This window comes from Centruroides sculpturatus, unplaced genomic scaffold, assembly GCF_000671375.1.
Source record: "Centruroides sculpturatus isolate CEXI.00-Female unplaced genomic scaffold, Cexi_2.0 scaffold30, whole genome shotgun sequence".
In the NCBI taxonomy this organism is placed as follows: Eukaryota; Metazoa; Arthropoda; class Arachnida; order Scorpiones; family Buthidae; genus Centruroides; species Centruroides sculpturatus.
The window spans coordinates 192,187-208,647 of record NW_019384755.1 but is presented as its reverse complement, the minus strand read 5'-3'; the positions used below and the strand labels follow the sequence as shown (position 1 = coordinate 208,647).

General features: G+C 29.5%; 1 protein-coding gene across 1 annotated transcript in view; it reads right to left on the bottom strand.

The window, feature by feature from the left end:
- The window catches only part of LOC111628685 (DNA (cytosine-5)-methyltransferase 3A-like), a 158,341-nt gene that overhangs the window by 6,999 nt on the left and 134,881 nt on the right, over positions 1–16,461 (bottom strand). The window contains exons 19-21 of the mRNA XM_023372514.1: positions 6,608–6,698; positions 6,379–6,530; positions 5,012–5,097 (exon numbers count right to left, since the gene is read on the bottom strand). Coding sequence (XP_023228282.1) covers positions 5,012–5,097; positions 6,379–6,530; positions 6,608–6,698 — 329 coding nt within the window. The remainder of the gene's footprint in view (positions 1–5,011; positions 5,098–6,378; positions 6,531–6,607; positions 6,699–16,461) is intronic.

Below are 16,461 nucleotides of genomic sequence, written 5' to 3'. Positions count from 1 at the left end.
TGGGCCAGAATATAAAAAAATGGAATGTAATACCATACGTCAACATATTGCTAGAATCAAACAATATATTGGAAACTAAGCGGAAATTTGGCAGCTTTGGCCCATTAAAAAAATGTGACTATATATAAAAACATTTCAGCTTTATTTTTAAAATAATTTTCTGGTTTGGTAAACCATGTTTTACTGATATTTAAATTTAAAAAATTATATATGCCTCAACCATTTTTCATTTTAAATTAATTTTATCACAAGCGCCAAAAAAGTTGGACTTTCTTTGTTTTGAAAGCGAGATTCCAATACTGCATTGACAAAGTTCACTTGATAATGTTATCTGTGGAGAACAATATTTTTTATTGCAAGTTAAAATAGATCAATTTTATCAATTTTTGCAAGCTCAGATTCAAAGACCGACAAAATTGGGGTGTAGCTAGGATTAGGTTACTGCAACTACAAGAACTTAAAGTTTATATAGTAGAAGCAAGATGAAGATATATGCAAATCATTGAAAGCAATATAGTCTTTATGAGAAATGTTGTGATTAAAAAGTTTTATAGTTAAAAATTGCGTAATTTTTGGTAAAAATCTTGTATTTTTTCCTGTCAGTTTTGATAGATTACAGCTTATAGTTCTATAATAATGGACTTAGCACAGATGAGCAAAAACTTAGAACAAATCATTTTCAAAAATTCAATATCATAATTGATTTTAATTAAAACTTTAAAAATTAAATAAATGTTCATACCTATTGCATTCATTATTATCACAGATGAGAAGCTCTCCAGCTTGACCACAAATCACACAATATGCCTGAAAGATCATTACTTTTCCATTATATTATTATTGCTAATTTAAAAATTGAAAAAAAATGATCAAATCATATAAATTATAAATAAATTTCATTTAACATACATTTGTGCCATCGTCTCCATAAGCAAACATTGTTTCTACAATATCATACTTGCATTGTTTACAAAGACCACCATGAATAAGTGGATGTTGTTCTACAATTTCCACTGAAGAAGAATCACAAGCAATACAAACATCTATAAAAGTAAATATAACAATAACTAGTTAAATTAAATTACATAAAAGGGTACATTTTCAACAACTTGTTTAATTTTTATCTTAAATATAATTTATCTAGTTGGAATTTAAAAATTATCAATCTTGTAATTGTTCAGAAACATTTGTTTTAATAGAACATAAACTTAAAAACTTAGGAAATTAAACAAACTTAAATACTTTTGAAATCTTATCCATCTTCAGGTAATTTTTAGAATGTAGAATTAGGATTCACAGCAATTTGTCATTGTAAATTTCCATGAATTTTCCATGTTATCATCAAAAATTTCTAGTACCCTAATATTATTAGACTTAAAGCTTATTCTGTACTTATGGCAAAATTATTAAGTTTATAACATAGCAATAATACAAAATTCTTTTAACTGTCATTTACAAAAGTAAATTGCCACTTTATGTCAATCAATATGAATGTGAAGTCATGGAGTCAAATTTGATGTAATGCAAAACCCAGACTATATCAATGAAATATCAACATTAACTTAGAAATATACTTTGAGTAACTTTAGATTCAATCCATATTTCCAAGTCACTTACAATCTGGTCATGCTCTGTTCTTGATCCAGTAAAATATTTATTAATTGTGTACAATATATGTATTTACATTATGAGTAACATTCAAGTCTCAATCTGATAATTGGACACCATTGATAAATATTTAATATTCAATAAAGACCTTTTTATGAGCTCCAGGAGCCACTAAAACATCCACGCAACCTGTACAATAACACCTATAAAAAATATATCTATTATATAAGAGTAAATAGTACAATAAAAATTTATTATGCATATGTTAAGAGAAAACCAATTCACAAAATAGCAAGAATATTTTCTTTTGTGGAAATAAAAAAATTTAACTTCGTAATCCATATTCATTACTCACCAAAAAAATTAAGTTAAACAAAATAGTTATATTTCATTAACTCATCAACTTTTTATGATACAATATTATGTATCAAATTCCACTTTATTTTTTATAGAATATTACATGTTCACAATTATTACTAATTTATTAATTTCTATTACTGAAGCTTGCTATCCATTTAAAGAAACTAAACATCCAGTACAAATTAAATGCTCTGAAATAGAACATATTTTTAAATGAAAATGTTTTTGATAGTCAACATAGATTTAGAAAAATATGTTTGAAAATAAGGATTCACAGAGAAGTAATCTATTTACAAATATAAAACATGTCTGTTTTCATTAGGAACATTGATTGTTGAAGAGAGATAATAGATAATCAAGTTTATAAAGATGTGATGTGCATATCCAGATGCATATATATATATATATATATAGGATATTGCATAACGATTTAACTCGGTATTTTCTGATGTCATGTATTGCATAAGAAATTTTTACTTATCACTTGAAAATTTCAAATTTAGAATTTTTTAATTCTCTTTAAATGGGGAGTTAATCTTTCAAAAAACTCTTGTACATAGCCTTGATCTAAATAACTGACTTTCTTGAATGTAACTGAACTGAAACTCAAAAATTATTATAAAAAATTATATCTTGAATACAAGGTTAGAATTACAGGGGGTTTAAGGGAGTGTTAAACTCTCCTTGTTCAACATGTTGTGGCAGTATGCCATATTTTATGTATAGTAATAGTTTTATATCGTATTTTATTTATAATCTTTCACTATCCCTTTGTTGTATATCTTTTGTTTTCTGTATTCTGAGAATTCTTGTACCCAACTCTTCTCAACCAGGGTATGGAGAGAAGACAATAGAGAGTGGGAAGCCCTGAGGATAAAAACTCATTCTAGAGAACCACTATTTGGCTGGAGATCAGAAAGACAAGAGGTGTATAAGGAAGGTCCTGGTTGTCGTTTCAGCATCGACAAGAGCATGAGAGTGTGATACCAGAGGAAAAGTTTTTTGTCCATAAATGTTATAGGAATACTTCTCGGAGAACATCCCTCATCACAAACACTTAGTGATTCAGAGCAGCAGATGTTAGAATCAGATCCAAACCAATACATTGAAAGATTAGTTAAGATTTTGAGTACCCCTATCCTACAAATTCTTCTTTCCTTTCTTCTTCTATCTATATGCATATTTCCTTAATTTAGTTATAAGTAGGTTAAGATACTAGGCTAAGAACGCAGTCCGTGATTGTAAAGTCTCCATACTATCACATTTTATAACCAACAAAAAGTAGAAANATAAACACCACAGGAAACGTAATAATTAGTAAGGGGGGGGGCGACTGGCCGTGGCCCGTCTCGACTTATAAATTGCCATTTTATATATATTACGAAGCGCTTTAAAAATTGACGACGTATTTCGGAGAGACCGGAAATAAGAATAAAAGTTTTTTTTTTTTAACATTTATCTCACTAATATTCGATAAAGATTTGCAATAACATTAAATAGTAAAGAAAATACTCTAGGTAAATAAATAACTGTAAATGAATATTTTAAATGCAATAAACAGCTTATTGACGCAATTATCGTATTGTTATCTGACGTGGTTTTTTATATATTATACGGTAACAAATTTGTTGGCAGTGAAAATTTTCTCCTTTTCTTTCCGTGCCGACGCCAAACCCCATCCCCGGCTAAATCCAAAATGGGCAACGGGAAAGGCCATTTCCACCGATGGCGGGTTAATTAAATCGGAGGAAGAGAGCGTTTTTCGTCCGTAATAACCGGGGAAGGGGGCGAGGAGGCCGCGTCCTCCCCGCTCGGGGGGACAGATGTGCGCGGCGTCGAAGACCCCGGGCAACGAGCGCGGAGCGTGATCGGAAGGGAAAGGATGGTTGTGATCACAGTAGCCGGCCGCGTCAGACGCGACCGTTCGCCTCCTCTTCTCGAGACGTCGCCCCCGCCGACGCCGGAACCGGAACCGGAGACGAGACCGTCTTGAAGAAATTCCTGAGAGGTGTGAAAAGATGTCTTATGACGGGCACGCTCCAAGCTTTACCCAGCAGCTGCTGTCTTCGTCCCAGAGGGATGTTGCCCACGTCCGTATAGTGGCGAGGGAATCCGAACACCCTGTCCGACAACAAAACTCTTTCGGTTAACCGTTTCCTAATTTNATGTGGAGGATTCATTGTATATATCAGTCTCATAAAAGAAAACCTGAGACTTGTGTAACAGTTGGAGCCTGTAATTTCCTTGTTCATATGCGAAAATAAAGTGTGTTTCTTGTATACTATACTTTGTGTAATTGTGTAATAGTATATTCGGCCTCAGGCAGAATACTGAATATTTGGCCAGGAGCATGGCCAAATAGCCAAATATTTGGTTTGATTAACGCATGTACAAAAATTTGCGTGCAAACCGCATTATGGCAAGGATTGTGCACCTTGCTCTCTTTGGCCTGCTGTCACTATGCTTTGCTAATCATGTTAATTCTTGACAGTTGTAGTGGACAGACATGAGCATCATGGCAGTATGTGATAAGTGATGATATCAAATGTGGATAACAATGAAATGACCTACACATGTAAATAATGGAAAAAAAAAAAAAAAACAGAGAAGGGTGAAAATGTGAAAATAAATATGAAATTGAGTTGATAACATAATAGAACAAGTCAAGGCAGCTTATTGGCGCGAAATTCGCGGCCGTCAATACCAAATAATTGTTCTTCCAATTAGAATTGGAAGAACAATTTTCATGGTGAACTCAATTGTTANTATCAGTCGAATTAGTGTTAAACTAATTTCTTAAATTTATGACGAGAATTAATTTGATAATCATTGTTAAGAGATTTCTTTCAGGATATTTTCATTTCACTGTTAATTGTAATTTCGAAATTTTCAAAATAAAATTTTTCTATTCAAAAATTTGGAATTCTATGCAGTGATTGTAATGTTTTTTTCAGTGTAATAACAACATCCTGACTAATTTATAATTTCTTATTGATTTTAAATATACTGTACCTATATTTTTAAAATATATATGCTTACTTACGTGTATAATCCTGGAATATTACCCCAAAAATAACGTGCTCTATTTTGAGGAGAAAAATATTTGGAATCAAGCATAGCTGGTTCACACTAAAAAAAAAAAATATATATATAATTCATAATTTTTTTCATTACTCTCATATATATTTTAAATATAGATATATTGTATATTTACTACAAAATATATCTATATTGAAAATTATATAGAAGTAATGTAAAAGTTTTTTGGCGTGCGGATTAAATTTAATCTCCGATCACAACTCCAGAGTTGACAGTTTTTCGAGCCTAGGAATTTGATGAGAAGAGTAAACTATTCATTGTCCAATTGTTTTGTCTACTAGAACTATTTTCTTTGTTCTCTACACTTGCCTTGAGTTTAGTTTATCTTTCTGTATAATATATAACACCCATACGGGGTATAACTGAACTCAGTGCAAATATTTTAGGGATAGGTTCTAGAGTTAAAATTACCTTAAAATTCTATAAAGATTTCTCAAAATTTACTTTGTATGACTTATGGTTTGCCCAAAAAAGATAATTTTCAAATTCCATGTAAATATACTGTATTAACAATAGAGTTGTAAACTTTTTAAAGTAATTTTATATATTTTTTAATACTTCTGACAACTGATTGAGGTAAGTAAATGTTGCCTAACTGGCCCTAATGTAATAAATGTAAACAAAGCCGTAGCCACTTTAAGATTGTTTTAATTATCTACTGTATCTGTTTTGGAGTAAAAACACAGTTGAAAAGCAAAAATTTTTCAATGTAAATTTACTTTGAATAACATTTCATTTTTACTAAATGAAACAGAATAATTTACAATAATTTATCAAAATGTCCTGTGTGGATGTGGATGCATAATTGCATACAACAAACCAGTAACACAAGCGCACAGGCTAACATGTATTCAGAAAAATAATTTTTAACATTTAAAATGAAAAGCTTTAGTGTGTACTTGTTGGTAAAACAGGAGTGAAAACAAGCAGTGATATCTTTTTGGTAAGAATTTTAAAATTGGTTTCTGTTATATTTTGACAGCCCATTTTCGACTCTATAATCTATCCCTAAAATATTAGCACCGAGTTCAATTACATCCTGCATATATTTTTTTTCTTCCTACATTTGTTATGCAATAATGATTTAATAGAGTCGAAAACTGAATTATTTGAGTAAAATATTAGAGTGATTTTCACTGAAACAATTGTTTGATTTGAAAGCATTAAAATGTTCTTCTCGTGTAATTTAAAGTTTTTAACTCCATTAAAGCACTTTAAGATTTATTTTCTCCAGAGTGGCATTTTTAGTTTCTTCTAATACAAATGTTGTTTGATATTTTTGGTTATATAAAATTATCAGATATACTAAACCTGTAGAAAACGTGTAATAGTGGATTTATATTCTTGAGGCATTGATGCTACGTTTTCATATAACCAGAATACATGTCTTCCTTTGTTTGCTAATTGCACAGCTTTCAAAACTCGGAAAAAATCAAAAAACAATTTTCCGGTTCCTGTTGGATCTGAAAAAAAAACACTAAAATTAATTTATTTTATATATTCATATAGCAATAAATTATATACATTATAATAAATTTACCGTATAATCCCTTTCTTGCAGGATTTACTAAAGAAAGATCATTACATGGTGAACCTCCGATAACTAAATCAATTGGGCAAAGTTTAGCAACCTATATACAAAAAATTCACTTATTTATCTAAAATAAATAATAAATACATATGTAATATATTAATGTATGAAAATGTTTTATATATATATTATAATTAAAGATATATTTTTGATATTCTGATTGATATTCAGTAGTTTTAATTGGTTTGTGAAAGTTGTTATTTTTTGACTAGTAGAAGTACAAAGTAAAAAGATGACATGAAATAAAGCACAAAGTAATATTAATATTTAAACTATTTACAATTTTAAGATAAACTACATACATAATAAAATAAATAATTAACAAGGAACATCACTCAAGCATCCCTCTCTATTCTGATGTTTCTATAAATACCGGTGGCCAAAAGATTTTGTTAGATCGAGATCGAAGAATCTATTTAAAAGTTTCAAGCAAAACTTTTCCATGTGTGTTTACCTCCTTAAGTTTAACTAATTACTAGAATTTTAGTTTGAAATATATAAAAATATTTTAGAAACTACAATTTTCTAATAATGTGGCGGCCAAAAGTTTTCATTACACTTAAAATTTTATTAATAAAGAATAATGTAAATTAGTATACGTTGAAATTATATCAGATTATTTTAATCAGATATCACTCAATGAAGATCAATTTTAGATTTAGCATGGGTATATGATCAGAAAGGGTATAATTCCATCTCTCTTGCTCAGAGGAAAATGTTCTGTTATGATTATTACTTATTTATAAAATTCTTTTATTGTTTAAAAAAATTAAACGAATATATAAATAAAAATTATTTAATTTCTATTTTTTTCTCATATTTTATTTTTAGAGAGTGTAAACTTAAAATTTTTTACAAAATAGAATGTAATCTGGTCCTGTGTGAATATTAAATTTTTCTTAAAATCTGAACATAATTAAATATAAAAAGAATTTTGATTTCAAAATTAAATCAAATCATATAATAAAAATATTCATACTTCTGCATCAGTAATTTCTTCTATAGGCCCTAAATGTAATATATTTGTTTTATGTTGAACAATGGCAACATTTATAGCATCTTGATCTATCTCACTTGCATAATAAACTTCTACATCTATTCCCAACAGATCTAGAACATATCTTCCTATAAATATTTACAAAAATAAAATAAAATTAATAAAATAATAATCTTTCAAAACTAATTTCATTTGAAATTCATTTATCATACTAAGAATAATATCTAAAAAATTAATCTTTAATGCAGTGTTTTTCAACCTTTTTCTAATAGTAGCACAGCAACTTGGTAATTTTTTCTTGCAGCACCTCTACTCCTTTATATAATTTAATGCACGTTATAAATACATGTACAATTAGTTTAAACTGTACACAATATTTTCAATAAAATAATTACAAAAGGTGTAACGTAATTTATAATTTTTATTACATATGAATATACAATAACTTTTATTAATACAAGTAAAAAGCATTATGTTGCGTGCTGCTCATCACTATATTTTGTGTCATCCTTGAAATGTCATTGAAGTACCCTAGTGTGCCATGGCAACTCAGTTGAAAAATCACTGCCTTAAAGTGATATTTCTTTAACTTATTTTTATTGAATTTTTTAATATAATTCCTAATCTGACAAATTATTTACATTTAAACTTGTAAGGCTATTTAATAATAAGCTTCTTGTCTCTAATGATTAATTATCTCAAACTTCCAAATGGCAGAGATATATAGAAGACTTATAAAACTGCATTGAAACATTAAAATAATTGAGATCACATCTTTAAAAAATCAATTTTATTAGTGGAATGCATTCTGGTCATACATAAACCCTCTTTGGCCACTTTTATACAAATATTGATATATACAATATTGTAAATCATTATTTAACATCCAGTTTTAAACTAAATATACATAAAACTACAAAAGAAAACAAATCTGTACTATTTTAATACACCCATGTAAATTTTTAGTACTTAAGTAAGTACTAAAAATTTAAATGAGTGTATTAAACTTCCATGTAGCTATATGGTTACAGATTCTTCTATAAAACCTACCAACAGTTCACACAGATAATTCCTCATATAACCTTGCATTAAGCAGGTCTATAACTATACTCAATAGTGATCTCCCTTAGTAAGAACTGCTAACCATGACCCAGGATTCACATACTTTTCTTCTTAAATTGTCATTAATTCTTTCATTAACATTCATAATTTTAAATTTTGAAAGTTTGAGATAATTGTAAAGCTATATTTATAAATAAAAATAACACATTATTATTTGTAATTTTAAAAATAATAAAAATTTGAAATTATCACTTTCTGCAGTGGAGGTTAGTCCTTGAAAATGTCCACGCAGAAAGGAGATTTTATGATTTTTTAAAGACAAAAATTATCTTTAAAAAAATCACAAAAAAAAGAACTAACAATATTTATGTCATAATATATTGGGATGTATTACTTTATACTTTCATTAACATTACAGGGGGTCATGTTGTCCATCAAAAAATTTGCAATTTGTGAAAATTATATTCATCTTGTATACAGGTTAACAACACTCGTTAATAAGTACTGGTAAAATATACAATAAACTCCCAACAACCTTTAAATAACCAGTAAAATATTTTAAAATACTACAATTTATATTCATCTGGTGATTGGAGAGGCAGATAGCCAGAGCACAGTCTGGAAAAAAGTTACTTGGCAAAAAAGAGTATCACAGACATGAATTGGTCTTGGTCTACTGTTAATAAACAAAGATAAAGTTGCTTGAGAAACTCAGTCATAAAAAAACTCTGCATTTTTTTTTTTTATATTGTCAGTTGTCCTTTCATTTCAGATTGGTACAATAAATCACAGTAAGTGAAAAAATAACCTGGCAAACAACATTCTGTTTTGGCAAATAAAAAAATGTGTTTGGTCAATGGGTTAGTGATTGCTATAAAAGAGCCAGAGTGACCCCTGCATTATACAATTAATAGAATAATCATTAAAAAGAAAAAAATGTTTTATAAAATTATAATAACCAACTAAGATAAAAAAAAAAGTTTCAAACATTATATTTGGTACTTTGGTATTTATATGTATTTTTTACCTAGGATTATCATTTACAAAATCTAAAGTTTTATCAACTGAGAACTTTCTATCTATATCCATTTTACAAAACATTGTAGTATAAATATTAACATAATAAAAATTATAGGCAGAAACCTGTTCCTATTCCATCAAATAATGATAGCACTCTAATTGCCCTTTTTTCTTTGTAATCATCCATTGATGGTGGTAACTGTACATGTTTTTCTGGTTGAAACAGCTGCATCACATTTTGTTGCCATTCCTCTTTTTTTCGAATTAAACCATTTAATTCAGGATCATATTCTGAACATAAGTAACAGAGCCACGGACTAGTTGCTAGCACCTTTATGAATGAAATTACTTTGATTTATATTTTATATTAAATTATTATATTTTATTTTTAATAAATAAATATAGTTTTACAAAATATAACTAAATTAGGGGTCATCCATTAATACGTGTACAGTTTTTAAGTTATATTTACCCCCTTCTTCCATGTTGTGTACAGTGATGTAATTTTGGCAAATTCTTTCCCTTTTAATTACATGAACTATAGTTCATGGACATCGGAGACATGTCCTTAAAAAGTTCTGCAAATATTTTTTGACAGTTTTAATCACATGACTAGAAAGCATGCTTATAAGGTCAAATGCACTAAAATATCATTAAAAAGTCCATGCAGATAATGCCTCAACTCTCTCCTTTAAACTGTACATGTAATTAATGGAAGCCCTTAACTGTTATTCAGAATTATTTAACTTTTTTAGATGGGTCTATATTATATTTTTGGAAATTTTTAGACTACATCATTTTACATTCTTTATATATTACGAAAAATTTTACAAAAACATATTTATATTTTAAAAATTTTTATTTTCATTTTATAAATTAAGCCAAAATTAAAAGCGGTCCAAAAACTTTCCAAAAAAAAAAATATTTATAATTAATAACACTTTGAACATATATAAAATAATTATTCTATTTCTATGTTCAATAATTAATTTACTTTAATACAGAAAATTTGATATTTTTACTAAAATATTATAATATATTTATCTTACAGAAAATTTTAATTATATTTAATATTCAATAAAGACCTTTTTATGAGCTCCAGGAGCCACTAAAACATCCACGCAACCTGTACAATAACACCTATAAAAAATATATCTATTATATAAGAGTAAATAGTACAATAAAAATTTATTATGCATATGTTAAGAGAAAACCAATTCACAAAATAGCAAGAATATTTTCTTTTGTGGAAATAAAAAAATTTAACTTCGTAATCCATATTCATTACTCACCAAAAAAATTAAGTTAAACAAAATAGTTATATTTCATTAACTCATCAACTTTTTATGATACAATATTATGTATCAAATTCCACTTTATTTTTTATAGAATATTACATGTTCACAATTATTACTAATTTATTAATTTCTATTACTGAAGCTTGCTATCCATTTAAAGAAACTAAACATCCAGTACAAATTAAATGCTCTGAAATAGAACATATTTTTAAATGAAAATGTTTTTGATAGTCAACATAGATTTAGAAAAATATGTTTGAAAATAAGGATTCACAGAGAAGTAATCTATTTACAAATATAAAACATGTCTGTTTTCATTAGGAACATTGATTGTTGAAGAGAGATAATAGATAATCAAGTTTATAAAGATGTGATGTGCATATCCAGATGCATATATATATATATATATATATATAGGATATTGCATAACGATTTAACTCGGTATTTTCTGATGTCATGTATTGCATAAGAAATTTTTACTTATCACTTGAAAATTTCAAATTTAGAATTTTTTAATTCTCTTTAAATGGGGAGTTAATCTTTCAAAAAACCCTTGTACATAGCCTTGATCTAAATAACTGACTTTCTTGAATGTAACTGAACTGAAACTCAAAAATTATTATAAAAAATTATATCTTGAATACAAGGTTAGAATTACAGGGGGTTTAAGGGAGTGTTAAACTCTCCTTGTTCAACATGTTGTGGCAGTATGCCATATTTTATGTATAGTAATAGTTTTATATAGTATTTTATTTATAATCTTTCACTATCCCTTTGTTGTATATCTTTTGTTTTCTGTATTCTGAGAATTCTTGTACCCAACTCTTCTCAACCAGGGTATGGAGAGAAGACAATAGAGAGCGGGAAGCCCTGAGGATAAAAACTCATTCTAGAGAACCACTATTTGGCTGGAGATCAGAAAGACAAGAGGTGTATAAGGAAGGTCCTGGTTGTCGTTTCAGCATCGACAAGAGCTTGAGAGTGTGATACCAGAGGAAAAGTTTTTTGTCCATAAATGTTATAGGAATACTTCTCGGAGAACATCCCTCATCGCAAACACTTAGTGATTCAGAGCAGCAGATGTTAGAATCAGATCCAAACCAATACATTGAAAGATTAGTTAAGATTTTGGGTACCCCTATCCTACAAATTCTTCTTTCCTTTCTTCTTCTATCTATATGCATATTTCCTTAATTTAGTTATAAGTAGGTTAAGATACTAGGCTAAGAACGCAGTCCGTGATTGTAAAGTCTCCATACTATCACATTTTATAACCAACAAAAAGTAGAAATTGTGACGACATCCCCTATGTGGAGGATTCATTGTATATATCAGTCTCATAAAAGAAAACCTGAGACTTGTGTAACAGTTGGAGCCTGTAATTTCCTTGTTCATATGCGAAAATAAAGTGTGTTTCTTGTATACTATACTTTGTGTAATTGTGTAATAGTATATTCAGCCTCAGGCAGAATACTGAATATTTGGCCAGGAGCATGGCCAAATAGCCAAATATTTGGTTTGATTAACGCATGTACAAAAATTTGCGTGCAAACCGCATTATGGCAAGGATTGTGCACCTTGCTCTCTTTGGCCTGCTGTCACTATGCTTTGCTAATCATGTTAATTCTTGACAGTTGTAGTGGACAGACATGAGCATCATGGCAGTATGTGATAAGTGATGATATCAAATGTGGATAACAATGAAATGACCTACACATGTAAATAATGAAAAAAAAAAAAAAAACAGAGAAGGACAGCGAAGTGAAAATGTGAAAATAAATATGAAACTGAGTTGATAACATAATCAAACATGTCGAGGCAGCTCATTGGTGCAAAATTCATGGCCGTCAATGCCAAATAATTGTTCTCATAGATTTCGGAAAGCTAAATGCTTGTAATGAAAATCACTTAGCGTGCACGGGCTAAAGCCTGGGGCCGTTAAGGCTACCAAGCTGTCTGGAACTTCAGTTATGATAATTTTGTACAATAAAACAAAAAAGTTATTTTATTTAATTTTCAAGTTGATTTCAAGTTGATAAGGGATGATTTCATAAAAACTCTTTACAGATCATTAATTATTACTTTTTCCCATTTATGACCTAAGTTTCGATCTAATGTGCCCATGCAGTAAAAATTTTCATACAAATTTGTTACCCTTTTTCACCCCTTTAGGGTCGAATTTCATAAAATCTTTTCTTAGCACGCCTAAACTTTACAAAAGGAACACACACTCAAATTTTTAAGTTTCTAGCACCAGTAGCTTTGGCTCTGCATTAATTATCCTATCAGGACTTCTTTCATATACGAGTATATAGATGCTAAACTACATAATAAGTAGGTAGTTTTCATTTGATTTGTTATATTTTTTTGATCTCTTAAAAAATAACTTAGTTATATTACTTTTCCTTTGATCTTTTACATAAATAAGCAAAAAATTGTGTTTTCTCAAACTTGAAATGTATGTTCAGTATTAATAAAAGTTACCAAAATGATTAATTTACTGTGTTTTTGTTATTTCTTAATCCTGTTTTTAGATATTCAGTATTCGGCTGAATAGCAAAACATACTCCAAATGGGCGAAATACTGAATAATAACTGAATATTCATTGCATCTTTAGTAATTACCTTTTGCTTCAAACATTCACATGATGTCCTCTGTCTAGATGTAGAAGAGTCATTTTCTAATATCCCTTTTCCCATGTAGGTTGAGATACAGAAAGATTTAAAAATCATTGAAATTTACAAATACAGGACTGACTGCTTTTTTTCCCTTTCTTTTTACTCTTTCTGTCCTGCAAACACTAAGAGGGTGAAATACAAGACAAAAGTCAGGATGAGAATGATTGGAATGCTTAAACTGAAAAGAGATTCTTTTGAAAAGGATTGGATTTCATAAGCCAAAAAGAATTGCTTCCTAAGAAATAATTTTAGCATAAGTCAAGCTATCATTTAAGCAATAAAAAGGATTTTGAATACAGAAGAAAGAGATAACTAAAGACAAAACCTGCATTGATCAGATAACTCTTTTAAGCTAAAAGTTGCTACAATAAACCCAAATCTCAAGTCTTACATGATATATAAGTTACTGTGAAAGACCGAAATTAGAGAATGTCGATATTCTCCAGTGAATGTTGACACATACAAAATACAGTACGTTGGTGAAAGACTGAATATTTGGTTATATTATTATACATTCGAACAATCGCCGGTGTATGTCAACAAGCATAGTTAAGCTTTGGTGGAGGTCAAAATGACACCCGAGAAGCCGATGTCGACAGAGCGACAGTCTGTCGCCAAATTCTTCGCAGTTTCCTTCTGCTCAAATTGGTTATACCGTACGAATACAAGCCCCTGATGTCGACCGTGGCCGTACAGATGCCCGAAATGCGTTGGCGGTTCTTGTTGGAATAGAAGACTCCGACTTTTATAAATTAGCTAACAAAAATGGTACCCTCAAGCAGTTTTATACCCGTAATCAGTTTGTAATTTGTAAAGAAAAGTTACTTTCCATAGATGACATTTCTTCTCAAGAAATTTCGCTGAGAGAAGCAGCTGCAGCTAATTCGAAAAGTGGAGGGCAAGGCTATACACGCTGTCATTGCAAAAAGAAGTGTTCCACGAATAAATGCAGTTGTAAAAGCAAGGGACTCTTTTGCAATTAAATTCAAAATGTCACAACAGTTTAAGTTGTTGCAATAAATAAGATTGTATAATGTTAATCACATAATTTATGTGCAAGTTTATTATCGTATTATTTTCTTTTCCGATTAAGAATGTACTGTTCGTTTTAGGTTCAACAGTTTATTTACACGTACTGTTACTTAAGCTTTCTCCTATTTTGACATATTAAAAAGTTGCATTTTTGTCTTAACGTAATAAAAATATTTTTATTCAACATTCACCATCAGTGAGTGCATGCTGAATGTCGACATTTGCCGGTGTAAGTGAGAAACAATGATATTTAGCAAATATTTCGTACCTACATGAAACGACTGTGTGAATGCTGACATTCACCGGAGAATGTTGACATTCGTCTGATATCGGTCATTCACAGTAACAAATACACTTCATAATTCATTCTTGTCTAAAAAAGACAGACTTATAAATGGTTTTAGCACAATTTGTTTGCTGTTAAATAAAAAAGTCTCAACATTAGCATGGAATATTACACAACAATTACACTATAAACAACTGGAATGAATTTGTAGATTTTTGTCATCATCTATCTTCACAAAAGTAGGTGATGAGATGCTACAAAACATTGCTAGTGAGCAAAGATGAATGTGAAAGAGTGTTTCATAAAACAAATTTAATCCTCACATAGATTTTAAATAACAGATTTTTCAATTAACATATGCATGTTCATTGTGTGGCTGCTTGCCTTATTATTTAAAATTTACGTGTTTTGATTATTTTAATTCTCAACATCTTTCCTTTGTTATTGTCTTCCCTTTGTAGAACTTGTCTTCCCTTTCTAATCCCTCTTTTGTCAATGTGGAGGGTCTGTTCTGAGAAACATTGGTAACAATAGAGAGAACAATAATAGGCCCAAAGGGGAAAGAGAAACTGGTCACTCTTAAGTTGATTTCGGAGAGGATGCATGGAAGTCCTCATAGTCTGAGAAGGTAATAATGGAAGAGCAAAACAGGTTAAGCTTCAGCGAGTACAGTATGGCTTGACAGGACATAAATTTTATTAGTGCTCCTTTCCAAACACGAGACTTTCAATCAACACAAAGTTGGATAAGCAACAGAATTATATTTGTGATGAAAAATGGAAAATCATAAAGCCAGAAGAATTCATTGTGGACTCCATCTCGCAAGTGAAGAACAGTATCCCCAGACAAAATCCCAGGTATTTTCATTATTGATCTTTCTATCTCTATCCTAATTTCTGTATCCTACTTTTCTCTTATTTAGATTGTAAGGTAGTTTTAAGGTAATATTAATTTTGGGTTATTTCTGTTATGCTCGAGATGTTTTTCTTTTGTTTGGTCTGTAACTGCATGCACTCCCAATATGGGGAAAATTCACTGGTATCCAACCTTAGTTGGGATCCCGACAAACGATCCTGCAACACTTGTTCTGTATAAATAAAGTTGTATTAACTGTATCTGTTCACCAATTGTGTCGTGGTATTAAATTTTGTATATTGCTTTTGTCAGCATTGTGTCAATACTCAATCTTCACAATTGCATGAAATGGGCCAGAATATAAAAAAATGGAATGTAATACCATACGTCAACATATTGCTAGAATCAAACAATATATTGGAAACTAAGCGGAAATTTGGCAGCTTTGGCCCATTAAAAAAATGTGACTATATATAAAAACATTTCAGCTTTATTTTTAAAATAATTTTCTGGTTTGGTAAACCATGTTTTACTGATATTTAAATTTAAAAAATTATATATGCCTCAACCATTT